Raw genomic sequence first — 27473 nt, 5'->3', positions numbered from 1 at the left:
TTCCTTAACAGTTACCCATCTTCACGCTACCAAAATGCTGTGTGCGCCCATGTTCTGGATGACAAGATCCCCATCTCACCCTCTTGGCCTCCGCATGCTGATTAGGAATACCAGGAGCAGGAGTAATCTGCCTATGACAGGGGATAAACATACTGGGAACTGGTAGGACAGTGTCCACAGGTAAAAAAATATGCAGACCTAAGACCCTTCCTTGAACTCTACTCTCTTACATTTTGGCAAGGCAGACTCTTCTGAGCCAGGAATTTTTTGATGGATGATGAGTGCAGAGTCCCCTGGCAGCATTTTTTTCTGACTTTTATGAAATATCCTAACCAAGATGGCACTACCCAGCATAACAGTGAAATGAGGACTTAAAAGCTGTAGTCACGTGTCTGTCTGCAGTTTCCAATGGGTTAAAACCCTACTCCCACCTTCAATTTCTACTTTCAACAGCTGCATAAAGCCAAGGTGAGAAGCAATTAATACTAACACTCTCACACATTCTGGAGAGGGGCACCAGAGGAGATAAAATAAAGAAAACATTGAAAAGCTACGACAAACACCTGTACAAGGAGTTTATTTTGTAGTTACCCTGTTCTCTATTTTTGCAAATGTATAAGACAGACTTTCACCAAGAAGGTGCGTCTTTTCTTAACAACTCAGAAAAAGGGGAGAGTATCATGAAGATAAGAGACAGATAGTAGAGAAGTCTTGCCCGAGTTCTAAATTCATTTGACAGACTCCCTCTGCAACCTTGGACAAGTCACTTCTCCCTGCCTTAGTTTCACCATACATAAAATGGTATCATACTGTAGATGAGATCTTGAACCTGAGAGCCCTGTCTGGTCAGCAGGGTCACTAAAGATCCCATGTGGCTTTTCATAATGGAAGTGGTTTGGCCCTCTGCTTGAACACTGATGCAGTATGTTGATCACCTCACTATCATTCTATTCCAGAGAGGTCTGAGTGACTCCTGTACATAAACTGTTTATAAAATTGTTTGCGTTTCTTCAGGATGAAAGGCCCTATATAAATGCAATCTTGTTTTTCCTATTTTTACTTACACTCAGATGAGTTTTAAAAAAAATCACTAAAGAATGCCCACATAGACTGACAAACTTCAGAATCAATCACAGCCTTGGGGCAGTGGCACATATCACGATTGCTGGGTATCTGCTCTGCAGTAATTGCTCCAAAAACCTCAGGTATTGCATTAGTCTAATGGCTGCAAGACACAGCGCTCTCGACTCCAGCTGATTTGATTTAAATGTGAGTCATGGGTGCCCAGCAAAATATTCATTTTTTTATCCTTATTATGAAACTGTGCTTTGGTTAGTAAATTGTCACATCACTTGTGTAAAACTGGCTTAATTAGGTGTGACAGCAGAGTGAGTGAGCAGAGGGAACCCCACAACACCCTTTTATTGCCTATGTATGTTTCTAGCCTATAGAATTCTGCATGTCTAATTAACCCATTCCTGCAATACGTAGGCACCAGGCTCTCCTGGATAGGATTTTGAGGATTGTTCCACAGAAAGGTGAAGTTGTGAAGTCTCAGGAGTTGCAGTCATTCTTCTGCCTGGCAAAATGACTGAAAAGAAGCTGAAGTGGTTCTGTCATTCAGTAGTCACAGCAGGCTAGGCTCTCAGGAACACTTCACAGCAATTAACCTTATCAAGAGGTACTTAATCACACTATAATGTGGAGACCGTCAGAAGTATTTGGTTGGATTGTACTAGCAGTTAAAGAAGCCAGCAATTTGTCCACAGGCAGCTAGTAGATCAGTAAAGATATGATGCTGGAAATATCTGGTTGTGAGACAGCTTCACAAATTGAGTTAAGCCATTCAACCATCCGCTGCTCCAAGGGCATAACTGGGCAGGGGTCTGAACAGTTCAGAGTAATCCTCCTCTTCAAGCATACACATTTCCAAATGGAGCAGCGTCTTATGTCTCCCAGAGTGGTAATCACCTCCTGATTAAGGTAGGTAACAGAGTCAGCACTCCTGGGTCATAATTCACTGGGTGACCTTAGGCAAGCCACTTCTCTCTGAACCTGTCCTCCCAATTTGTACAATGAGGATAAAATCTAAGCCCCAAAACCCCTCTAAAGTGATATCTGTAAAGAACTCTGAAATCCTCAGATGAAAGGTGATTATGTATGTATTACTTATTTATCATCAGGGTAAGGACAATGTGGGTGTGTGAAAGACAGCAGGGACACTACTTTCTCTATGATCATCAAAATCCCGCTCCATATTTTGGGAAGCTGGTTATACCCATGTGGCCTACAGTCACCCTAGAGGCCAAACCCCTTCTGAAAAAGCATGAGCCAAGCCTATGTAGAACACACCAGCTGCACATCCACGACAAATTTCAGATTGCCTACATGCCAACTACAAGGATTTGTTGGAGCTCTCCATACTCCATTTGTACAATTGAGTGCTGAAGACAGATTTAATAGCACAAAATGAAACATGTGTAGCACTCCTGTCACGTATCAATGTGTCACTGAGGAAAATGACTTTACCAGAAACAATAACACTTAAGTTGGGTTCATATTTCACTTGTGTGTGTCCTCCCACGGGGTTCAGACTCCATTTCTATGCTCTTTTTAAATAAGACAGGTTTCAGAGTAACAGCCGTGTTAGTCTGTATTCTCAAAAAGAAAAGGAGTACCTGTGGCACCTTAGAGACTAACTAATTTATTTGAGCACAAGCTTTCATGAGCTACAGCTACATCGGATGCATCCGATGAAGTGAGCTACAGCTCACTTCAGCTTATGCTCAAATAAATTGGTTAGTCGCTAAGGTGCCACAAGTCCTCCTTTTCTTTTTTTAAAAAAGACTAACTGATTTTTATGTGGTAAATAAGTAAAACCTCTAATATTACTGTAGGTTAGGAACTAACTATTTTTGTCCAGGGGAAAAGGGAAAGCAAGTATTCATATGCAAGGATCTCTTTCTCCATGTTGATTGCATACCTCTTCTCCACATGGGCAATATGGACAGGTGGATGTCCAAGTTTCATACATTCTTCTCCCTCTTCCACAATACAGTAGCATACCCTCCAAACAAATGCTGCACCTTCAGCCAGCAAGTAAGGGGGAAAACCTTCCTCCTAGCCTGAAGCATCAGCATAGGACTAGAGTGATAAAACAGAGGCAGATGGACAGCAACCCAAACTATACTTATCTACAGCCTTCTAGAACTCAAGTGTCAACTCTGACACACCCTGCCTGTACTGAAAAGAATAAATATCCAATGTGCGTTTTTATCCGAAGCCTCTCATTAGGGAGATGCACCTTTCACTTGTCAAGAGGCTAGTCTTTAGTTATTGGAGGGAAAGAGCGGACTGGCTGTTAGAGCACAGGACTGGGAGTAAGGACACCTTTCTTCCTCCACCCTCCCCCCCCCCAGCCATCTCTGCCACTGACTCCCTGTGTGATCTTGGATAAGCCAATTTTCTGTTTTTAAGTTTCCTATTTGTAAAGCAGGAATGCTCTTACCAACTTCACTGGCATGTTGGGAGGTGTTTTGGGATCCTACAACGAAAGACACCGGAAAAATATTTCTCCTTCGGCATATGTAGTGACTCCATTGTTTCCATACTTGGTCTGCTGGGGAGCGTGTGTTGATTTACTGGGTTTCTACTTTGAAGAGGGAGAATGAAGTTCTTCTTAAAGCTGCTTGTTAACCACCACACTGTTCCAAATCTACTAGGATGCAGAGAGATTGCAGCAGGATTCTCAGCTATTTCATGACTGCTTTTAAAAAATTACTTGGTGTGATGATCACTCAGATAAATTTTGGTGTGTTTGTGCAGCTCTGAACATTCAAAATAAGTTCAATTTCCTGCCTCAGGATAGAGAGATTTTTTGATCAGTTCCTCCTCCTATCCCAACACTGGGTACATTTTAATATGCTGACAACATACTGGTTCTGCAGCAGGCCTACAAGTTTGAAACCATGTCTGAATTCCCCGAAGTGCTGGATTTGGTACCTTTGCAAAAATACAAAACCTTCCAACAACAGACAAATCTCCTTTCCTATCTGTTGCTGGGTCACTATATTTCCCTCCACAGTACAAGTACCCTCCCCATTTAGCCTCTCTCTCACACAAGCTTCTGTTTTGTAAAGAACAAAAGTAGACAACAGTCATTCCCATTGCTCTGTTCTGGGCTTTACTCACACTTGGCAGGTTGCCTCCATATTTTCTACTCAAGTTCTCTTATCCTCTATCCAGACTAACACATTATTTACTAAAAAGAAAGGGAGTACATGTGGCACCTTAAAGACTAACATCTCATGCATCCGATGAAGTGAGCTGTAGCTCACGAAAGCTTATGCTCAAATAAATTTGTTAGCCTCTAAGGTGCCACAAGTCCTCCTTTTCTTTTTGCGAATACAGACTAACAAGGCTGCTACTCTGAAACCTGGCATTATTTACTGACCAAACCAAAAGCTGAACAAACTGGGTAACTGATGCATGGTCACCAAAAAGCAGCAGTGTGAAACTCCATGTCCCTTATGGAGCATTTGTGGATAGCGCTGTTAAGGCCCAGGTAAACACATCACATGCTGCATTTACACATTGCATTTACACTAGCCAGTTTCACAGCCCTTACATGAACACCAGTGCAACTCCACCCCAGTGGTAGCAACAGCAGAAGCTTAGTATAAGTAGGACTCTGGTGTTTTTACCACTCTGTTGCCCTGCCTACACTACAGCTTCCCAGTGGAGCCGAAACTGTGGTGATTTAGGACTATGAAGCGTGTGCCAATTTGGACAAGGCACCACTCCCTTCCCTACCTCCCAACTCACCAATGATCCCTGCCTTTTGAAAACAACTGCTGCACATTTGGATCCTGTTTGCACTGTAGAAACCACCAATTTGGGAACAAGATTATAGTTGGGTTGTCCCGACAGTTAAACTAGTTTGGTCGTGCAGCACAGATGGGACCAAAGTGCATGTTCTAAAATTAAGCTGTAGCTCTGCAATGCCCAAGAACGCAGCACAGCACAGCGGTCCTATTTAAACTGCAAGACTGAATTTTTTTAACCATTTCAGTGGACTACTTGTTACAACCAAGTCTCCCAGCACAGAAGCTGCAACAACAGTGTAGCTATATCTAAGAGCCTGTTCCTCTTGTGCTACAAGTGACCCTGTGACAGAGTACAGGGAACTAACAGGTGAGCCTGTGCTGTGATGCCTATTAGTTCCTCAGAAGAAGGCTGACTGCCCTCTTGCTCACCCAGCCCCAGTCCCGATTAGATAATTAATGTCAGTTACTCCATTAGCCTATCAGCTCAAGACTGACAAGAAAGGCACCGAAAGGAAGTGAGGGAGGATGGAAGAACAGGGCTAGCTGAGCCCAGGCTCACAAAGGTTTTGGAGAAGGGAGACCATTGCTCCTCTCAGTCCTTGAGGAAAGGTCTGAAAGTACAGGAGACACTGTAAATAGCATTGCTGCACAGGACTGCAAAGGTTTTGGTGGAGGGAACATAAATAAATGGCAAAGTGTGGATACACAACCTGCGGAGTCTATGCAGGTTTCTGGGGTGCAAGAAGGCAGGAGTAGAGTATGCCCCACTACAGCCCCCCCATCTTAAAGGATTCTAGCCTCAGTTTATAGGACAGTCGAATTTGGACATGATGGTGTAGTCCTGACACAGGTAAAGCTCTCAGATGTCAGAATCCGCAGGACTGGGTCTTTAGTTTGACTATCAGACTGTGCTGAGACCAGAATGCCTCCTTTTCCCTTTTAGGTAAAGGATGCTATGATTCTGGAAAATTTAATCTTGAAATGACACAAGTGTAGTAAATAAAACTGGCACATATCATTTGTTACGTTGTGCGTATTTGTTTAGTATCAATAACAAATTTAAGTGGTCCCACTGAAAGTCTTTTGATTGCATTCAAGTCTAGGAACCAAGGCAATATGGTGATCTCAGTCTAATTCCCAGTAAGCAGTGTGTCCACATTGCAAAAACCTGCCACTACAACTGGCTTTCTTGTTGACACTTAGAGAGGTCAGACTAATTAGGCCATGGGGACTGAACTCTGTCCTTTCCCTGAGAGGTGATTCCTCCAGATTAGGATTAAATGAATTCTGATTGGGACTGTAGGGAGTTTGCATTGCTATTGACCATGCTTAGGGCTTCTGTTTTTCACGGTTTATTAGTTTCATTTTTCAGGGTTAATTTTTGTAATTTCAGAGTTTTATGTACATGTCCAAAAAATCAGGGTTTTGTATACACTATAATGAGTAATCTCTTTGTAATGTTCCCTAGTGTGCTTTAATGTAGAATTGTTTCAAACAGCACTACGTTAAAGTGGCATTAGGGAATCTTTTAGTGCACAGCATCTTGGTCTACACAGACCAATTACTGTGCAACACGTCCATACGCTTTAGAAATCACTCCCCCATAGCCTGCATTACTGCTCTCTGTAGACAACCCCTTAGATACAAGAAACCATTTCTGGTGTTTTCCCATTGTTTATTGTATAAACACATTTCATTTAAAAACGTTATTGGGGATGTTTTATCAGTTAAAACCAAAGTCAGAAGCCCTAACTAGGCTGTATTTGTTCCATGGATGCACAGGGGATTTATTCATTGATTCTAAAGTCAGAAAGGCCCATGTGATCATCTAATCTGGCCTCCTGCATAACACAAACCATAGGGAGACTTGTGGCACCTTAGAGATTAACAAATTTATTTGAGCATAAACTTTCGTGAGAAGTGAGCTGTAACTCACGAAAGCTTATGCTCAAATAAATTTGTTAGTCTCTAAGGTGCCACAAGTCCTCCTTTTCTTTTTGCAGATACAGACTAACACGGCTGCTACTCTGAAACAAACCATAGGATTTACCCAAAATAATCCCTGTTTGAACAAGACCATCTCTTTCAGAAAAAGATCTAATCTTGATTTAAAAATTGCAAGAGATGGAGACTCCATCACAACCCTTTGTAAACTGTTTCAACAGACTTCAGGGCTGTCAATCAATGCTAAATTAGTTTATACAGACCACTCAATACAGTAATAAAAATGAGTAGAGACAAACTGTCCAAGAAGATAATGAATTAGCTGGAAGAGATGGCAGGATAGCGCCCAGATCCAATAATGGGCACATTAGAAATGCAGAAAGACTTTTCCCATTGGCCTCTTCCAGTTTGGAAATTCCTATGCAACACCAACCAGGCACAGAGTGTGTAGGTTCTTCCTTTTCTTCCAAGCCTTTCCTTTCTTTTTTGCTCATCATTTGGCCTCTCTCACCAACTCAACATTATTTGTATTTGGAAAAGGAGGCCAATTTTCAAGTACTAATTCAGATCTTTCAAAACAAATGACACACCCCAGCATTGAAAACAAAAGTATCTCTGTAGAGAAATTCCAACATAGCACAGCAAAGGGCCTCAAAAAGTTAGTGGTCACTGGGTACTGGATGATTCTGTCCTAATTCATCCTCCAATCACTCTAAGCTCTTCTGAAAGGGATACTTTAAAAACTTCTAATTAATTAATCAAAAAGTCAGATGAAAACTTCTGTGCAAACTGTGCCAGAGGATTGAGTCTAGCTAGGCAAACAGTGAGGGCTCTTCCTCATATCTCACATGAAACCACTTTATTAAACTCTAATGAAATACAGAGGGATCTCAGCTATTTTTAGAATTTACTGTACAATCTTTATGTTGTTTCATTTCCCTATGGCACTCCAGCTGCTTCAGACAGGCAGTACCATAATGGCTATAAGAGGCCTGACCAGATGATCCTGTGGCTAGGGTTCTGCATAACCATGCACGGGTTGATTTCTACGTCTAGTCTCTTGGTATTCAAGGCTTGGAGTACTGCAAAGGCAGTGTGACAGTTACTGTGATATGAACCCTTGAGGGAAGGAGATGATAAAAAAAAAAGTGAAGGAGGGAAGCGGGGGCAGGAATGCTGTGTAAACGTCCCAAGCAAGGCAGTTGTACAAACAAATTACTCAGGAGACTCCACCACTAAAAATGACTTTTTTACAGTTACGGCACTTTAGGGCAGTGGTGGGCAACCTGCGGCCCGCACACGGCCCATCAGAGTAATCCGCTGGTGGGCTGCGAGACAGTGTTTAGACTGACCGTCCGCAGGCACAGCCGCTCTCAGCTCCCAGTGGTCACAGTTCGCTGTTCCCGGCCAATAGAAGTGGCAGCCAGCACGTCCCTGTGGCCTGCACCACTTCCCGCCGCTTCCATTGGCCGGGAATGGCGAACCACAGCCACTGGGAGCTGCGGATGGCTGTGCCTGCGGACGGTCAATGTAAACCAGCGGATTATCTTGGCGGGCCGCAGGCTGCCCACAACTGCTTTAGGGCCTTGTTACACTGGCATGTTAGGATCAATTAGCTCCACTGCTGGAAGCCATCGCACAGAACAGTCTCCAGCAGGGTTAGATGATATGGCATAAACCCTTCAGGTCAGCGATTGTCTGTGTTTGTATAATTCCCAGCATAATGGGGCCCCAAGCCCAAATGGGGCCTTTGGGTACTATCACAATATTTACTGCTACAATAATGGTGTATAGCCACTTAGACACCAGCTCTCTCCCAATGTGACTAACACTGGAGAAGCTGGAACATTTGCAGAAAATTGTCTGTGTAGATGCAAAGAGGTGATCTGACAGAGATAATAGGTGCTGATAATCAATGCCCGATTGCAAAGCAAACAAAGTAACTGCTGTGTCACTTCCAAAATCAATAACAGCATTATGTTTCTCAAGGGTGAATCTCTTAGGCAAGAACAAGGCTAGTTGGACTCCCCACAAGTCAACCCTGATGCTCAGCACTGTATAAACTCACAAGCCAAATCTAGTACTAGCAGACCCCATTAATTTCCCACCTAAACAAACAAAAATAAGATGACCCTTCCCATTTCCTGACTCAAGATGAAAGAGAAAGCCTTCTAAGTACATGCTGCAGATCTAGCCTTAGAATCATAGAATCATAGAATACCAGGGTTAGAAGGGACCTCAGGAGGTCATCTAGTCCAACCCCCTGCTCAAAGCAGGACCAATCCCCCCAATTTTTGCCCCAGATCCCAAATGGCCCCCTCAAGGATTGAACTCACAACCCTGGGTTTAGCAGGCCAATGCTCAAACCACTGAGCTATCACTCCCCCCGCCTTGCAGAAGCAGAAGTTATAATGAGCAGCTGAAAGGAAACAAATGAGATTCTCACAGGTAGTACAGTACAAGAGCATTTTTCATTGGGCAAACATCTTGAATCTGAGCCTGGAAATCTGGCTCCTTGAACTGAAATGGAACTGGGGCGTCTTTCTTCCTCCTCTTGACTCCCCTATACAAGATCTCCCCAAAACCATTCTAGCAATTTTGGCCTCAATTTTTCTGCTTATTTGCCAGTATGCATGGGAAACCTTTCACTCTTTGCTTTATCTGCAACTAGAGATGGCAGCACACAGAGCATGTATTTGCTTCACTGTAAAGTTATGCTTTGTTTGCTCTGGTGGTGTATAAACTACAGATAAATACCAAGAGCAATTCAGACCCCTCATGCTACAGCATAAGCGGAAGCATTTCTCCCAGCATGCAGCAAGATATTTCCAAATAGAACAATTTCAGGGAAGAAAAGACACCAATAAATTTTAAAAAAGCAGGCATTCTAACCATTATTTTAGTCAAGCAAAAGTGTTTCATCCAACCTTTGGGGACAGATCAGGAAGCTGTGGGACTGTCTCTTATTGTGTTAGTGCAGTGCCTAATGCTGTGGAGAGCACACAACTGGGAAGTAGAAGATCTAGGTTCCATTTCTGTATCTGCCCCCAACCCTCCAAGTAACTTCACTGCTCTGTGTCTCAGTTTCCCAACATTTGCACTTTATTCAACTCCCAGGTAGAGCTGCGAACATTAATTAAAGCTTGTAAAAAACACTTAGATTCTCAGAAAGATGCTTCACAAGTGCAAAGTATTATTATCCTACCCTGAACAATTTAAATGGTTATCAGAAACAACGGAAAGCCACACTATGGAGGGCCTCACTCAGTATTTTTGGTTCACTCACTATACTAATTGTTATACAGTATACAGCAGTTTAAAACTTTAAAGCCCTTGACAAACATTAACTAAGCAATTCTCATATCTTCGCTGGAAGATGTTTTATTACTAGGGAAGCTGAGGCGAAGATGTTAAATTATTTGCCCCAGGATCAGCTTCAGAGCCAAAATTAGAATTCAGGAGTTCCTGGCAAAAGTCTTAAGTTCAGACGACACCTCTAATAGTTATTACATATTATACAGCACCCCTTTAAAAAAAAAAAATTCCAAACCTCACCACTGAATAGAGATGAGAAAGGCTACCTGTGCATCAGTAGTGATCATGTTTAAAAACAGCACACTTCTATTCCTAATTACTGTTAAAAAAAAAATCAGATTTTCTTAAATTAACATTCAACTCTATCAATTATCTTATTTCTCATTATAATTTGCAATTAAAATAATTTATCAACCAAGAGAGGTGTTTCATGTCAAATGGGCACAGCTCAACATCCCAACTAATTATGTTTATGTATATATATTAACAAATAAGAATGTCTGTATTATATGGATGGGCTTGATCCGCTATAGCATCTGTTATCCGAGGATCTCAAAGCACTTTATAAACATTAATTCTAACCTACTTAGGAGACATTGTGAAGGTTACTGTACAGGTATAAAGATGAGTCTTACTGAATGAGTGCCAAAGATGGCGATAGAACCTAGAAGGCTCATGCCTTACCCTACTCCAACCACTCCCTCATAGACCTGACAGGGGCTCAGAGAGTGGGGAGGAAACACCAATAATGATAGTCAGAAACTAAAGAAAATGACAATGAGATACATCCTCCCTACAGGAGTCATGCAGCAGAGAACAGACTAAACCCCATCTGCCCAGTATGCAATTAGGAGATGAAAACTTAAAACAGCAGGGGACTGAGAGCACACTTGGCATAACACATTTTGTTATTAACCCAAATCTGTATCTCCAGCCTCTTCAAATGGCAATCCTTGCTCTTAATTTTTTAGATATCTCCATTCTGTGTGGGAGGATGTTAATTTTGATTGTAGATGGAAAATGTGTTGAAGTGTCAGGATTATTATAAATTGCACCAACTAAAACATGCATACACTAAAATTAAGACTTCTACTCTGCATCACTGGTTCTCTGCCCCTTCAGTGGCCTGAATTTATACAAACTCACTGCCCTCCATGTACGAACATGGACAAGGATTAAGGGCACTGATCATTCAGCACTCTTCACTAAAGCAAAATTTCCATTAATTTCAGTAGGACCAAAAATCAGGTTTGTGTAGTCGAGAGTCTGCGGTATAGTGCTTAGAATACTCTGAAATCCCAGGCCTCAATTCTGATTGCTGTTTCTGATTCTGCCACTGACTCACCAGATGTCATTTAGCCTATTTTCCACACACAGATTTCCATAAATGGGGGTAACAAAATCTCTCTACTTTACAGGGAAGTTATGGGGCTTATTTATAAAATGCTTTGAATTTTTCCAGTGCCTTTTATCCAAAGTGTCTCATCTCAAAATGCTTAATGAACAAGCTTCCAAAAACTCCTATGAAGTAAGGTTTTATTGTCCCATTTTACACACAGGAAATGGAGGCTTAAAGTGGTGTGGAAGTATAACATTGTAGAAGTATAGCGTTGTATAAGGGGACATGCTGGATACATTATATATGAGAGGGCATGCCCAAACATGTTACAAAGTATCTGAGGGAGCACATGTAGGGACAAAAAGAAAAGGAGTACTTGTGGCACCTTAGATGCATCCGATGAAGTGAGCTGTAGCTCACGAAAGCTCATGCTCAAATAAATTGGTTAGTCTCTAAGGTGCCACAAGTACTCCTTTTCTTTTTGCGAATACAGACTAACACGGCTGTTACTCTGAAACATGTAGGGACAGTTAGCTTTTGAATGGAGACGCAATTAAGATAGAGCCAGCACGTCTAAGAAGCAGGCATCAGAATGGAAGGTGTGAAGGGCAATTAGTTAACTGGAAGCTGTTAAAGGAGATTGTTAAGGGTGGCAGGTAATTGAAGATACATGACTGGTCTCAGGTATCTCGAAGGGTGGTGACTAAAATCTTTTTTCTTCTTTTGTCTGTAACTTCTTCTCCAAAAACTTGTATAAATGAAGAGACACAAGCCCCACTCGGGGGGCTCACTTCTCAATGTATTAGCAGAGCAGCTTTGCTAATAAAACAGAGTAGTCTGATAAATTGTGAGTCTGAGTCAAACTTTGACAATTTGGAGGTCCCACCGGGATGGCAAGCGGCTTCACTGAGGCTGTGTGATCCCTGACTGCCTTGCAGGACGATCGTGGCAGCCGGCGCCTGGACGCTTAGTCCAAGCGATCCTCCACAAGACGGAAAGGTACACAGCAGCAGCGCACTCTACGCCATTGAACTTGTTGGTTCCCACTCTGTTCGGGTAGGGGTCCTTGGATCCAGCTTCTGGAATCAGACGTCTCAGGTAATTATTATTTTTGTGCTTTAACCGGTTTGAGGACTGTCTTGTCTTTGTGTCTATCCGTCTTCCCCGTGGTGTGTGTGTGAATCTGGGAGCCATCTCTGTCCGGAGACTGGCTGACCAAGGGGTCCCCGTCCCCACGGTCTGAATAAGTGGAATCTGCACAGCTGCAGCCGCACCACGCCTTGGGTATAACCCCTGGTGTGAAAGCAAGGGCAGTTGAGGCAGTAGCCTGTGGGCTCCTTTCTGTGTGTTGCACCGGGTACCGCTCTGCTGAGCCCGAATTTCCTTCTTGTTTGAGTGCTGTGTGAAGTCCTCCTGGATGGGTAATCAGAAGTCTAAGGTAGAACAGTTCCCTAAGGGAACTCCAGCTTATTTTATGTATTTTAGGAGGGGTCCGGACTCTTGTAGGTTTCTTGAAAAATGGTCCAAATTAGCTCTAGAGAACCCCAAATTACAGTGGCCACTGTTAGGTTCCTGGGACAAGGATCGAGTGGACGCTTTAAAAAGGAAACTCGTCCTCCCAAAAACCAAATTGGAGAGAGGAGAAGTAGACTGCTTCATGCAGTGATGGGAAGAGGCAAATCGTAGATGGACTGAGTCAAAACTCACCTCTCTTAAAAATTCTATCAAAAAACTAACAGTTCAATTGGATGCAGTCTCTCCCACCACTAGTCCGAGCGCTCCCCTTTGCCAAGTCCTGTGCAATGATCCGGATCAAACCCGACCCCCATCATACTCCTGCACAAATGAAAAATCAGAAAAGGAAAAATCTTCAGTGACTACAGATAATGAAAGTGAAGAAGATACCCTCATTGGCCTCGCAGCTCTGCAAAATATTATGAAGAAGAAATCCAAAGCAGACTGCAAAGATTCTCTTGACATCTCTTCTTGGAAAAGAGAACCTGATGGGAGGTTAATGAGAGACTCTGATCAAACTGTTGTGGCACCCTTACGAGTCCTTAAGATGGGAGAAAGTGAGTCCATATGGGATTATAAACCCTGGACTCGTACGGAACTTTTATCTATAGTTAAAAGTTTTCCCAAACCACAGGAAAACTCTGTCAAATTTGCTGAGGAGTTTCTGTTAATCTGTGAAACCTATGAACCCTCTGAGACAGATCTCCTCCAACTGTGTAAATTGTTAGCTCCTGCCAGTTATTATGAAAAATGGTTGGCTGCAACAGACTGGCCAGCTGAGGCATGCCACTCAACCATAAAAAGTACTGGCCCAGATTCGGCATACAGAGACCGGTGTATGGCTCTTTGGAAGCGCCTGCATCAAGCCATTCCTAAAGTGTGGTCTCCTAAAACAAACTGGACAGCAATACGTTGCTGTAAGCAAGGGCAAGGAGAAAGCCCAGGTGACTATAGGTCCTGGCTAACTGATATTTTCCTACAACATTCAGGAATACAAGAGCCCGATGTAAATGGGCAGGGAGCCTTGGCACATGCATTTGTTGATGGTCTTCTCCCTGCCACAGGCAGCATGTTAAAACGAATAAGTGTGGGATGGGAGACTGAAACCATGGACAAATTGCTGACAGTAGCAGAGCACTGCCACCGCACTTTAAAAGGAAAGGAGGAACAATCCTCCCAAAAGTTAATGGCTCTGCAGATACAGTATTATTCAGGACTAAGCAGACCACACCGGGGACAGGGATGGGGTTGCGGAAGGGGGCGGGGGCCTGGATTAACTGGGGTTTGTAACTACTGTAAACAGCCTGGACACTGGAAAAAAGAGTGTCCAAGATGACCTAATAATTGTATGGGAAATCAAGTGAACCCCCCGCTGGTTCCTCCAGCTGATCCCCAACCCTATTTTTCACCCCAACAATGATGGGATGCTGAGGAACCTCACAAAGTTTTAGCTCCCTTATTACCTCTGTCCCCTACTGGAGAATGTGTCCTGACTGTAAATGATCTCTCTCTCCCTTTCCTTGTTGATACTGGAGCTTCTCTTTCTACAATCCGACCACTGACTTGCCTGAGGTTCCCCGATCTGGAATATCTGTGTCTGCTGTTGGCATTACAGGGATCCCTACCTCTTTTACCCTCTCAAAACCTTTGTCTGTTCAGGTCGGTCCCCTCTCTGAGGAGCATGCATTCCTCCCCTCTGATTCCACCCCTGCAAACCTTCTGGGACGGGACTTGCTATGCAAACTAGGGTGTTCTATTTACTGCTCACCTCTCCTCTGCTCGCCTCACTAGGTATGAACTTTTGCTGCTTTCAGCCTCACATATCACTATTAAGCGCTGCTCCCGGTTAAACCCTGCTACCCTCCTTCCTTTACCTAGTGATGGTGAACCCCATGACTGCCTTGCAACTGACTCTGCTATCACTGTCCCGCGCCCCAACCTTTCAGATGTACCTCTCCCTAACTCTGACCTGGTATTATTGATGGGTCCTGTTATAGAAATGACCAAGGCCACCTTCTTGCAGGGTACGCTGTGGTCTCTCTCTCTGAGACCATAGAAGCTGCGCCCTTACCCTCTGTGACCTCTGCCCAGGTGGCTGAACTGATTGCTCTAACCCGTGCCTGCTTTCTAGCCGAGGGGCTCTCTGCCACTATTTTTACTGATTCTCGGTATGCCTTTGGGGTTGTGCATGACTTTGGCACCCTCTGGCAGGCTCGAGGTTTTCTTACCTCTATTGGAACCCCTATCAAGAATGGCCCCTACATTGCCGCCCTCCTGTATGCAGTTTTACTACCGTCTGCCTTGGCAATTGTTAAGTGTACTTGGCCACTCAGCGGCAGACACCGAGGTGGCAAAAGGTAATGCACTTGCTGATGCTACTGCAAAACATGCCGCCACTATAAAACCTTCACCAGAAGCATTTCTTGGTCCCCTCTCTGTCTCTGTAACGCCATCATCCCTGTCTCATCTCGCTCAGCTCCAGGATTCTGCCCCAGAAACAGAGAAAGACTCCTGGAGTGCTTTGGGTTGCTCTTTGCATTCTGATTCCCTTTGGCGATCGCCCACCGGTACCTTTGTAGCTCCCCTCTCACTCTACCCGTCTCTAGCCGCCCTGCTACATGGTGTTTCGCATGTCGGCAAGGAGGGGATGGTCTCTGCTATGAGTAAGGCGGGGTGGTGGGCTCCGCATTTCAGCTCCTTTGCAACCCGCCACTGTGCCGCTTGTGTTACTTGTCAAAGCCACAATGTAGGCAAATCTGTAAAAGTAACACAAGGGTTCCGGGGTTTGCCTCAAGCACCTTTCCTACACTGGCAACTTGATTTTGTACAAATGCCAAAGTGTCAGAAATATGAATTCATTTTAGTTATAATATATCTGTTTTCAGGTTGGATTGAAGCCTTTCCCTGTCGCAAAGCTGATTCATTGTCCGTTGCAAAATGTCTGTTAAACTACATTATCCCTACCAAGGGAATTCCTGCCACTTTGTCTAGTGATCGGGGAACACACTTTACTGGAAAAATTGTTCAACATCTAAACCAGGTATTACATGTCACCCACCTGTTGCACTACCCTTACCATCCACAGAGTGCAGGGGCAGTTGAAAGGCAAAATGGTGTGCTTAAAAATAGGCTGGCAAAAATCTGTAGTTCCACAGGGTTAAACTGGCCAGCTGCTTTACCACTGGCCCTTATGGTCTCAGGGATCTCAAAGGGTGGTGACTAAAATCTTTTTCTTCTTTTGTCTGTAACTTCTCTGTAACTTGTTCTCCAAAAACTGTATAAATTAAGAGACACAAGCCCCACTCGGGGGGCTCACTTCTAAATGTATTAGCAGAGCAGCTTTGCTAATAAAACAGAGTGGTCTGATAAATTGTGAGTCTGAGTCAAACTTTGACAGTGGTTAAAAGACTTGAATAAAATAATATATTAGGGTCCATGGCAGAGGCAAAAAGAGAAAGTAGTAGTTCTGGCTCCCAGGCTTGTGTTCCAATCAATAGACCCGTCTTCCAGTATTTTCTCTTCTGCATTTCTATTTGTGTCTTAGAAAACTCTAAGAATGTGCAGTGTTTAAAATGTATAATACAATCTCATTGAGGCTCTGCTTCCTTTTGATATTAGAGTGACGTGCTTACTGAATCAAATCATTGGAGATATGAATCCTCCTTTGACAGACCATTACATTACAGAATTGTAATCTCAAAATGAAATTCACCAGCAGCACATAAAGCAAGGAGAGAAGAGCATGCAAACAGCCTGATCATTTGTACTTTCACAGTAAAACAGGTTTCTTGACTGGCACAGACACTTGCTGAACTGGAGTCACACCCTAACATTTGTAACAAATTTCTCTTTCAGAAAGGAGTCATGCATCACATGGAAATTCAGTTTCTGACATCTTAAGTAGGAGATGTTCATTGTGGATGGTCATTGTACTCTGTCAAATGTAGACATCCCAGGGCCTAGCAGACAGAAAATATAAGCTTCTCTATGAGTAACAGGGTCCCCCTTTGTTCTAAGGTCAACAAAGTTTTCTAGAATCTCCAGAACGTCTCCTCCCTCCGCCACTTGCAGATCTCTGACTCAGGAATTAGCACTGTAGTAGCCAGACATTACATTTTTCCCACAGCAGTCCCAAAGCAGAGCAATCCCTTACTTCAAAGAGGATTACTCTTTAAAACATAACAATCAATTTAAACACAGGAGTGGGTGCCTCCTCTGGTGTGTCAACTGGTGTGAAAAGCTGTGTACAGAGCAGCGCCCCTGAAAAGTGTTCAGTATTAACTTTATTATCGTTATTAAAAAACTGGTGAGGTTTTATTAGGCAGTAATTTGTGTTTGTCGGTTTGTCTTTTTTGATCAGCTACAAAGGTTAACATTTATTGGAATTGACAGATCAGCTCTTTTCTTTGAGCACTTATCTTACCTCTCCCAAGTCCCTCCTCTTCTGCATTCTCTATCACTGACCACCACCAACACTATCCTCCTTGTCACTCAGGCCCATAAACTAACTGTCATCTTTGATCAATCCCCTCATCAGACCCACATAATCAGTCTGTTCCTAAATCTTGCCTCTTTCTTATATAACATCTCTAAACTCCAGCCGTTCTTCTCTATCCATGCAGCCAAAATTCTCGGCCAAGCTCTATTTGTACTGCTACTATTAATAAAATAGACTCGGAATGAGAAAAGAGCATTTATTGATTACACTGAAGATATACAATATAGCACAAACAAAGGGAAGACAACTACGAATACCTAGCCATATTTACATTGATAAATGCTAAAAATGAGTGCTTTGGCTGCTCTGAAAATGTGAATGAAGAAGTGGTTTTTCCTATGATTAGCTGGCAGGCCCAAGGAGAGCAAACAGCTTCACAACACCCCTATGAATCAGCCAATATTATAATAATTTTACAGATAGGGAAACTGAGGCAGAGAGCGGTTAAATGACTGTCTAAGGTCATATAGCAAGTCATTAGCAGAGCCAGAAATACAAAACAAGAGACCTGGCTCCCAGTCTTCTGTTTGAATGACCTGAGCACTTTACCTTCATGTTTAAACAAGCTATGAAGACTACATATTAAATTACCAGCCCCATTTCTGCTTACTGATTAGATGACCCTCAGAAACTAAACATTTACTTCTATTATACACTGAATCCTTGAAGAGTGTTTTAGATAAGATGTTTTTCTAAAAGACATGCTCCCGTAGTTATTGTGGGGAGTTCCAGGGTACACGCTATACAGGAAGTCAGACTAGATGATCACAATGACCCTTTCTGGCCTTAGCACCTATGAACCACTCTGAAAAAATATTTAATAAAAGAAATAATCACACAACTTCCATTTTGAGCACCAAAGCAGTTACTGAAAGTCCTATGTTCAGAGTCCCTACTTTAACACAAAGCCTTTCCAGTAGCAAACCTACCAGAAGTGATATTTGAAAGCCTATATTTTCCTTAAAAGTTTCCAAATTTTACTTCCCTAGAAACTCTGACAATATCATAAAACTCTAGTTTGCATTACAAAAATTAAGACGCTTCCACTGTTGACGGGAATACAAAGAGCCAATTCTATTTCCCTGGAGACAACTGTTTGTTTTTATAATTAATTTTTATAATAATTTTAAGGCTTTTCTGCCCAGACTGAAAGAAAACAAATAAAAACCTGCAGTACACTTATGCAGCTTTCAAACAATTTAGTACCTTTGTCTTTTAGTTCTGAGAAGACTGTCAGTGGCACTGAGATCGAAACAACCAGTGAAAAGAAAAGGAAAATTATAAAACCACAAATTTTTGTGTACAAAGAAAAAAATGCAATGAATACAGTCTAACACCTCTCAATATTTCTTTCACACAATCTCAGCTTTTCCACTATTTGCTAAGTCTGCTATGGCACACTTCCTATGCCCAAGAGAAGGTTGAGGCCGGATGCTAATAAATCCTGCCAAATGCACAATTACCTACAAGCAAGTATTTGCTCTGGGAAAAATAGATTATGTCTTAAGGCACCTATAACCGAGCTTTGCCTTATATTATTTGTAAGGGAGATGCTGCACTTAGCCTGGCAAGTATGGAGTCTATTTGTAGTGTACAGAATATAGGTACATGTCTTCATTTCTAAGTGTGAATTCCCAGGTTTGAACCTTCAACAAGTTATACTCCACTGTTTACAAGGTAAAACTTTCCACATGGAGCTCTCTAACATAACTTTTCTTTGATTTATTAATGCAGTAAATCCTTCCCACTGCCCTCTGCAAATTCCTTATATCAGAACTTTCTACTACATGCACTTCCCTTTCCACTTTCTCAGGCAGTGGGGCCTGCTCCTGCAAAGGGAGGCACACCCTCAACTCTCACTGAAGTCAATGGACATGGAAGGTCCATTCCTACACAATAAAGCCCACAGTCAAAGAAGGGAGAAGAGTCCTTTGTCCCAGTCCCAGAATCTAATCCCGGTGACTCATGCTGGGGCTAGAAACATCCTAAATACAATCCAAAATCTTGCACTATTTTTGCTAAAGGATATTGCTTAAATAGTTCTAATAAGACTGTTAAAATGGGGGGGAGGAGGGAAATGTACAAAACTGTACAAGTTAAAATTTATAACATCAATTACACTTTTAATTTTAGAGGGCTGAGGCAAAGGGCTACAGAAGAAAGCATCTACAGTCCATTTACCAGTATTAAGAGAGGTACCGTTCCCAATCAATCTCATGATGGTAGAAGGTGACATTCAGATAAAGTATACAGTACAGGACACGTTGTCATAAATATAAAGGGAAGGGTAAACCCCTTTAAAATCCCTCCTGGCCAGAGGAAAAATCCTCTCACCTGTAAAGGGTTAAGAAGCTAAAGGTAACCTCGCTGGCACCTGACCAAAATGACCAATGAGGAGACAAGATACTTTCAAAAGCTGGGAGGAGGGAGAGAAACAAAGGGTCTGGGTCTGTCTATATGCTGCTTTTGCTGGGGATAGACCAGGAATGGAGTCTTAGAACTTTAGTAAGTAATCCAGCTAGGTATGTGTTAGATTAGGATTTCTTTAAATGGCTGAGAAAAGAATTGTGCTGAATAGAATGACTATTTCTGTCTGTGTGTCTTTTTTTGTAACTTAAGGTTTTGCCTAGAGGTATTCTCTATGTTTTGAATCTAATTACCCTGTAAGGTATCTACCATCCTGATTTTACAGGGGTGATTCCTTTACTTCTATCTACTTCTATTTCTATTAAAAGTCTTCTTGTAAGAAAACTGAATGCTTTTTCATTGTTCTGAGATCCAAGGGTTTGGGTCTGTGGTCACCTATGCAAATTGGTGAGGATTTTTACCAAACCTTTCCCAGGAAGTGGGGTGCAAGGGTTGGGAGGATTTTGGGGGGGTAAGACGTGTCCAAACTACGTTTCCCAGTAAACCCAGTTAGAGTTTGGTGGTGGCAGTGGATATTCCATGGACAAAGGATAAAATTAATTTGTACCTTGGGGAAGTTTTAACCTAAGCTGGTAAAAGTAAGCTTAGGAGGTTTTCATGCAGGTCTCCACATCTGTACCCTAGAGTTCAGAGTGGGGGAGGAACCTTGACAAGTATTAAGAGAGGTACCGTTCCCAATCAATCTCATGATGGTAGAAGGTGACATCAGATAAAGTATACAGTACAGGACACGTGATAGCTGTAGTTTGCTCCACTGTTTATAGGTAACATATTGATTTATAAAAGTTTGTTTATGACCCACTAAACTGCATATCAGAATGTGTGTTCTTGTCACACTTTTCCCTGTAAAGCAGTTGATTTGACATGATTTTGTTAAAAAAGCAATTATTTAAATTACTGCAATACAACTGAAAAATAAGTTTAACTAAGCTAGAAGCCTGTTCTGTTCACAGAAGAAAGAAAAGCAATCACTTCTCCCCCCTTCAGGTTTCCTCAAGTGAAACGAGGTAGCTGTTTAAACAGCACAAAGGAATGATGCAGCACACTTTAAGGTAGAAGACAAAATTAGAAGTCTGATTTTGAATCCATTCCCAGCAGAAAATATTACTCAGCACAAACCTGGACACTTCTAGAATTATGGGGAAGATGCACTTCTTTGAACAAGCTTTCCCCCACGATTAAATCCTGGTTTCCTAGCAGACTGGTAAAGCTGTAAAATAGTATATAATTTAGTACCTCTCGAGGCCTTGAATAGCTCATCTTAAGCCTGCAAGTCACCTAGACTTAAGTGAGGAGTCTCAAATAAATAAAAATACAATTTTGTCATAGTGACTTCCTTGTTTTTGCATCTGTATAGGCCATGTTTGCCCAACTCTGGGAACATGGTTAGTGTTGCTGGCTCTGCAGAACACAAATATCAAACATTTTCCATAAACAACATCAATTTTTTTCTGTTTAATTTTCTGAGTTAAAAATAATACTCAGCAGTAGTGGATTTCCTGACAGTGAAGGTGCTGGACTGGAGAATGAAGTCTACTGTATAATCTGTAAGTCTTGAGCATCCCTAGAGCAGATAAGGATGTAGAGACAACTTCTAAGGATGAGTGGGGGTAGTTCATTCTCCAGGCTTAATCAATCATTCTTCATCTGGTGATCAAGCACTCAGTTTTACTAACTTTACCATGTTCACCAAACAGTCACCTAAAGCCAGGCTTAAAAAAAAAAGTCCTGTTTAAAGGACACAAACTTTGTGATCAGTTTGTTGTACTAATTACAAGGTGATGATGAAAATGCTCAGTATGTTATCTGAAATCTGTTCAGGGAACTTCATCAGGTGGAATTAACCAGCCTTCAGAGTCACCAGGATAGATTTCAGAGTAACAGCCGTGTTAGTCTGTATTTGGAATCTACTGAAAAGGTATTTTCTGTCTCTTGACATATTCTCCTCTCAATACATAGGGCCAGAATATCAGAATGACGACATTTGCAAAAAAAAAAAAAAAAAAAAAATACAGGGCTTAGTGTTTGTATGACAATTGGCTATTTTCAATAAGCACAAATTACCACCACAGAATTGCTCCCTCACTAAATATGATGACCAATTTTCAAAATCTTAATAATACAATGGTAAATTTTATATATATATATATATATATAATATACACACACACACACAAAAGTGAAAAATATTTAAATCTAGATTACTTTAACAACCTTTCTGCTGATGATTTAGTTTTTGCATTTCTCTTAGTTTGGACAGTGAAAGCAGACTGGTTAGTTTTACATTCTGGTTCTCATATATTAGCACAAAACTCCCCTGTTTGAGTTCACAACATTTATATGTAGCCAATTTACAATTCACTCTTCTTCATGGAAATTATTTACCTACTAACGATCATTCAGGTAATCAAAAGAAAGGAATCAGTTTCATTGCACTGCCTACTTCACAAAATTGTATGTCTAGCCAGTTACACTATTTCACATGCATAGTTAGTTTCCCCTTTGCTTTATGAGTCTTTTGCATAGCAACACCTGAAAAGAACATTTTTTAAATAAATATAAAAATGTGGCTGTAAAACCACAAAAAATGGCAGGACACGTCAGGAATTGCTGAAATTCATTTTCTTTATTTGACTAAATTTCAAGTTAATATGTTCCCTTTAAATTAAAAACATTTTAATTTATATGTTTTGAAGAATTTCCCACCCCTCCTTTTAATCAAAATCTAAAAATGTGAATCCAAATGGACTTTCTCCCTTATACATTCCCAGTAGCATCTCAAGAGACAAAAGCTTCAAGCAGACATGCATCTTCTCAAAAACCCATTTCTATTCCACAGCATGATTACCTTATGTCCCTGTCTCCAATGTGGAAGACTACAGACATGGGCGATAAGTGTTAGTATCTTACTAAAAAGGTGGAAGGCAAGACTGAAGTTCTAGTAACATGTCTAAATAAATTCAAGAAGTACTATTAACAAACTGCAATCACCGGAACAAAGTTAAATAAAGAGTTACTGTAAAATAATGAAAGACGCTGACTAATAATTTCTTGTACTTGCAAGAGAAAAATGCAAACAAATAGCTGGCTACTCTTCCTATGGAACAGGAAAAGAAAAAGAGGTAGAAACTTGTATTCTGTCCTTGACAAATTATTCGGCTTTGCAATTAAGTGTTGCTGCTAACTTTGGGCCCAATCCCAAGAGGTGTTGAGCATTTGCAACTTCCACTGAAGTCTACAGAGGCAGGAAGAGCTCAGACTCTCTCAAAATCAAGTCCTTTTATTTTTAATTCTCATCATATACTGAAGCTAACCCTATTTGTTCCCTTTGCAACCCATATTAGTCCAGAACTTTAATTATATACAGGGATACAAGCTTTGCCTCTATAATGCCAAGTCCACAAAATTTTCTACAGATACTTTAAAGTTTTGCTGTTTCATTAAACAAAAGTAATTTAGATACAAAGAACAAAATAGAAAGCAAATACATACTGAAAGTAAAAGCAAAAGCTTTACTACTCATATGCTCCCCCCACGGGTTCTGCGCCAACATGACTATATTTTCCACCACACCACAAAAGGGATTGTCACCAGAGTTTATGAGATTGTGCACTAACGGTCCTTTTTCTGATGTCTGTCACAATGCAGACTGACAACGACAGCTTTGGAAGGGATTTTTAAGGCCAGTCACTCCCTAGGTTAAGTAATTTCAGAACTGTTTTAGGCCCCACTGGCACCTTCTGTCTTAAATATACTAAAATTACGATGCAAGTCACCAGTTTTTAAATCTGCATTTACCACTCTCCCCCACAACCCTTTTCTCTGCTTCTGTAATTTATTTATATCAAATGTGGAGTGTAGCGAGGGGACATGGCCTTCCTCTGGACCTGAGCAGGAGAAACCACCATCTGCTCCCTGGTGCATGGAGCCAGGCCAGCCACGCCCAAAGCAGAGGGGCAGACAGGAAGTATAAAAGGCAGGCCCTGCAGTTCAGTTGGCCTGGAGCTGGTGAGCAAGATAGATGCTCCCCACTGGGGTTTGTGCCCAAGTAGGACCTCTACAGCACAGAGGACTTGAAGGGGCTACCAGGGATGAGGAAACTGTTGTTATCTGTGTACCATGAGGAGACAGAGGACACCCACAGAATGAAGGTATCTAGTCAGTGGGTTATAGGAAGTAGCCCAGGGACACCAGACAATAGTCTGGTTGTAGTGCCAAAGTACTTGTTTGTGTGTCTTGGTGGGATCCCTGCTGACCCAGTGGCAGAGCTCTCGCACTGTCAGGGCTCTGGGCTGGGACCTGGTGGAGTAGGGTGGGCCAAGGTCCCTCATCCTTCCTGCTGGCACCCCACCGTAGGCCAAGAGGCCAATGTTTTCTGCTGCCTACCCGAGTTAGGATGTCAGGTGAGAGACCGTTTGGGCCAGAGCCCTAGATTCCAGCCCTGCTGGAAGGCCAGAGCCCTAGATTCTCTGCTGTCTAGCCCTGCCTAGAAGGCCAGGACCTCAGAGGCTGCTAAATCCCCTTTAAACTGGCTTTTCCAGAGATCAGGTTTCAGAGTAACAGCCGTGTTAGTCTGTCTTTGCAAAAAGAAAAGGAGTACTTGTGGCACCTTAGAGACTAACCAATTTATTTGGAGCATGAGCTTTCATGAGCTCACGAAAGCTCATGCTCCAAATAAATTGGTTAGTCTCTAAGGTGCCACAAGTACTCCTTTTCTTTTTGCAGAGATGTGGAAGTAAGGAGGCGTGGCCTCCCTTCTGGTCCTGGTGGGGAGGGACAGACACTGGCCTCTACATGGAAAACTGAGGTTCCAGAATGCTCAGCTAAAATATTTCTCAGGTTTACTCCACTCTTCTCCCACCCTCTTTCAATTAAACCATCCCTCACTTGGAGTCTGACATTGATGCCTTCTGGAAGGGTAGATGGCCACATCTGGGACCAGGGGCCATGCAGTAGGTAGCTATTGACATTGCTGGGCATAGCTACCCATCCACTTTAAACATACTGCGGGGGAGTTTTCCTATCCAGAGCACTTGTGCAAGTGTATAGTCTTGTACAGTACATATACATCTAATATTGTTACCAGTTCCTGCCTCACGTGTTGTTGTGCCCTCTTCTAGAGATATCTGTATCTCCAAATCCCTGTTAGCCCACCCAGCATCATCCCTCACCTCTCTGCATCCCCCCTCAACTCCAGAGGAGGTTCCAAGTCCCCTAACAGGGTCTCATGGTTTCCCCTGTTCCCTCCCCAAGTCTCTGCAAGATCATAACTGGAAGCGCTAATGACAGACTCACGAATGCTCAGTGATGCCAGGCCCTTTATACCCCAGTCTCCCCCGAGGCTGATACCGAGCCCCCTACCCAACTTCCCCTACTACTCCCATATGTCCAGGCTTTAAGGGGTTCCCCCACTTAAGCTAACGCTACTGTGTACCACTGCTGTCTCCTGAGTCCCCTCAGCCTGCCTGGGGCCCCCTGTCCCCCCAGCTACCCTAAGCCCAACATCCTGGACTATCAACCCCGGGGAACCCCCTGTTGTCCTAGACATCCATAACCCCACCCCATGGAGCCCCCAGCCTCTTGGCGCTTCCTGTCCGTCCCCCCCCACCGCAGACACTCTCCCTCCGGGAGCCCCCAGTTGCCCAAGAAGCCCCCCAGCACCCCCGGGCCCTTCCAGGCACCCCGCACCTGTAGGCCAGGCTCATGCACTCGAAGAGCTTGGTGAGGGAGGCGTCGATGCTGAGGCGCCCCCCGGCCCCGCCGCCGCCCCGCGCCGCCCCGAAGCGGTAGGTCTGGCACGTCTGCTCGTTGACCGTGTCGAAGTCGTAGCCCTTCTTGGGCGGGTGCTCGCTGTGCGGCGACGAGACCATGAAGTGGCCCGAGTGGATGATCTGGGGCCCCGCGGGCTGGCCCCGCCGCGGCCCGGGCCGCCGCCCCGCCGGGGAGCCCCCATCGTCCGTGTCCGAGGAGTCCTCGTCCGGCTCCGCCCGCCGCGACACGGGCCCCGCCGCCCCCGGGAGCCGGCCCGGCCGCATGAACACGTCGGCGGCCATGGCCCGAGCCTCCCGCTCCTGCTGCGGCCGCGGACCCCTCCCGACTCCCGGCCCGCCCCCGCTCTGGCACCGCCCCCGGCCTGCCTCCGCCATTTAAAGGAGCCGGGGCACGCGCCCCGCCGGCCTGCTCAGGGGCGGCGACAGCCGGTGGCGGGGCGGGAAGCCCTGGCCCAGGACTGGCACCTGTCTGAGGGAAGCCAGGCAGCCCCCGCCCCCCTTTCCCCCACCCCTGCTCCTGGGCAGCCCGCGCCCTGCCCCCCAGCCTGGAGGCCCCTGCCCCTCTCTTCCACAATTCCCAACCACCCTTACGCCCCCATTTCCTCGGCACTGCATCCCCCTGAACTTCAACCCCACCCCTGCAGTGCATCCACAAACTCTTCCTGAAGCAACCCACATGCCCCCCAGAACTCCGCCCTGCACCCTAAAGCCTTTCCTTAATGTCTGCACTATAATCCACCCCAACCAACCCTTTCCACTGCAGTCCTTGGTATTCCTCCCTGCTACCATACAGCTGCTACCATCCCCTAAACACCCATCCACATATCTACACTATAATCCCCGTGGCACCTTCTCACATCCCCTCCAATACCTATACCAGAATCACCCTGCGCCTCCAAAGAACAGCCGCCACACCTACATGCAGGCAATGCTCCTGCTCCTTATATTATGGTCACATTTGGGAACCGCAATCAAGGATCAGGGTTCCATTGTGCTAGGTGCTGTACAGACAAAGAAAAGAGAACTCTTTGGGGGCAGGGACTTGCAATCTACAGGTCAGACAGGATGATGCAGGGTGGTCCCCCTGCTCCCACTGAACACCCCAAAGAACAAGACAGCCTCTGGAGGCTGAGGAAGCTCCTTCACTGGAGGTTTCCAAAAGGAGGCTGGATAGCCATCTGTCTTGGATGATTAGACGTAACAAATCCTGCATCGTGGCAGGGGGTTAGACTAGATGACCTTTGCAGTCCCTTCTAACCCAATGGCTCTATGATGCTAAGGCCTGCACTGCCATCCCTCAAACAACTCACTGCAATTCCTCTGCCACACCAACTCCGCACGTACCAGCACTGCAATCACCACCCTACAACCTGCATGGCTTTGCGGCACCCAGTTTCAAACCAAAAGGCAGCATTTTCGCTTCCCCTCCATATGTACAGGGTCGGGCCAGGAGAACTTTCTCCACTGACCACTTTCCTCTCCCCAGCTACACAGGGCTGCAAAACAGTTACGTTATTGCTTAATTGCAAAGTGACAACTGGGTTATTTACAATGAAGATGGGAGACGTGTCTCTTCCATACACACAGAGGGAATCGAGAAGGTTCTGTCTCAGCTGTGACTAACACCCTGTTGCGGCAACAACCCCTCCCGCTGCACTCCTATCCCATTAGTGATCATGCAATGCCACCCCAGAGTTGCCTGCAGCCTTGAAGTGCTCTAGCCCAGTGGTTCTCAAGCAGGGGTACACAGAGGTCTTCCAGGGGGCAGATCAATGCATTTAGATATTTGCCTAGTTTTACAACAGGCTACATAGAATCGTAAAAAATTAGAGTTGGAA

At 43.8% G+C, this 27473-nt stretch overlaps 1 protein-coding gene across 4 annotated transcripts in view; it reads right to left on the bottom strand.

The window, feature by feature from the left end:
- The window catches only part of MLXIP (MLX interacting protein), a 78096-nt gene extending 52136 nt beyond the window's left edge, over window positions 1–25960 (bottom strand). For all 4 annotated transcript variants that reach the window (XR_012155104.1, XR_012155105.1, XM_073313254.2 and 1 more), the window contains exon 1: window positions 25553–25960. Coding sequence is in view for 2 of the 4 variants with exons in the window: in XM_073313254.2 (XP_073169355.1) it covers window positions 25553–25917 (365 nt within the window). In the remaining 2 variants the exon portion in view is untranslated. The remainder of the gene's footprint in view (window positions 1–25552) is intronic.
- Between the last annotated feature and the right edge of the window lie 1513 nt (window positions 25961–27473).

This window comes from Lepidochelys kempii, chromosome 15 (genome assembly GCF_965140285.1).
Source record: "Lepidochelys kempii isolate rLepKem1 chromosome 15, rLepKem1.hap1, whole genome shotgun sequence".
NCBI lineage: Eukaryota > Metazoa > Chordata > Testudines > Cheloniidae > Lepidochelys > Lepidochelys kempii.
The sequence above is the reverse complement of the archived record's forward strand: the minus strand, read 5'-3'. Positions and strand labels throughout refer to the sequence as shown.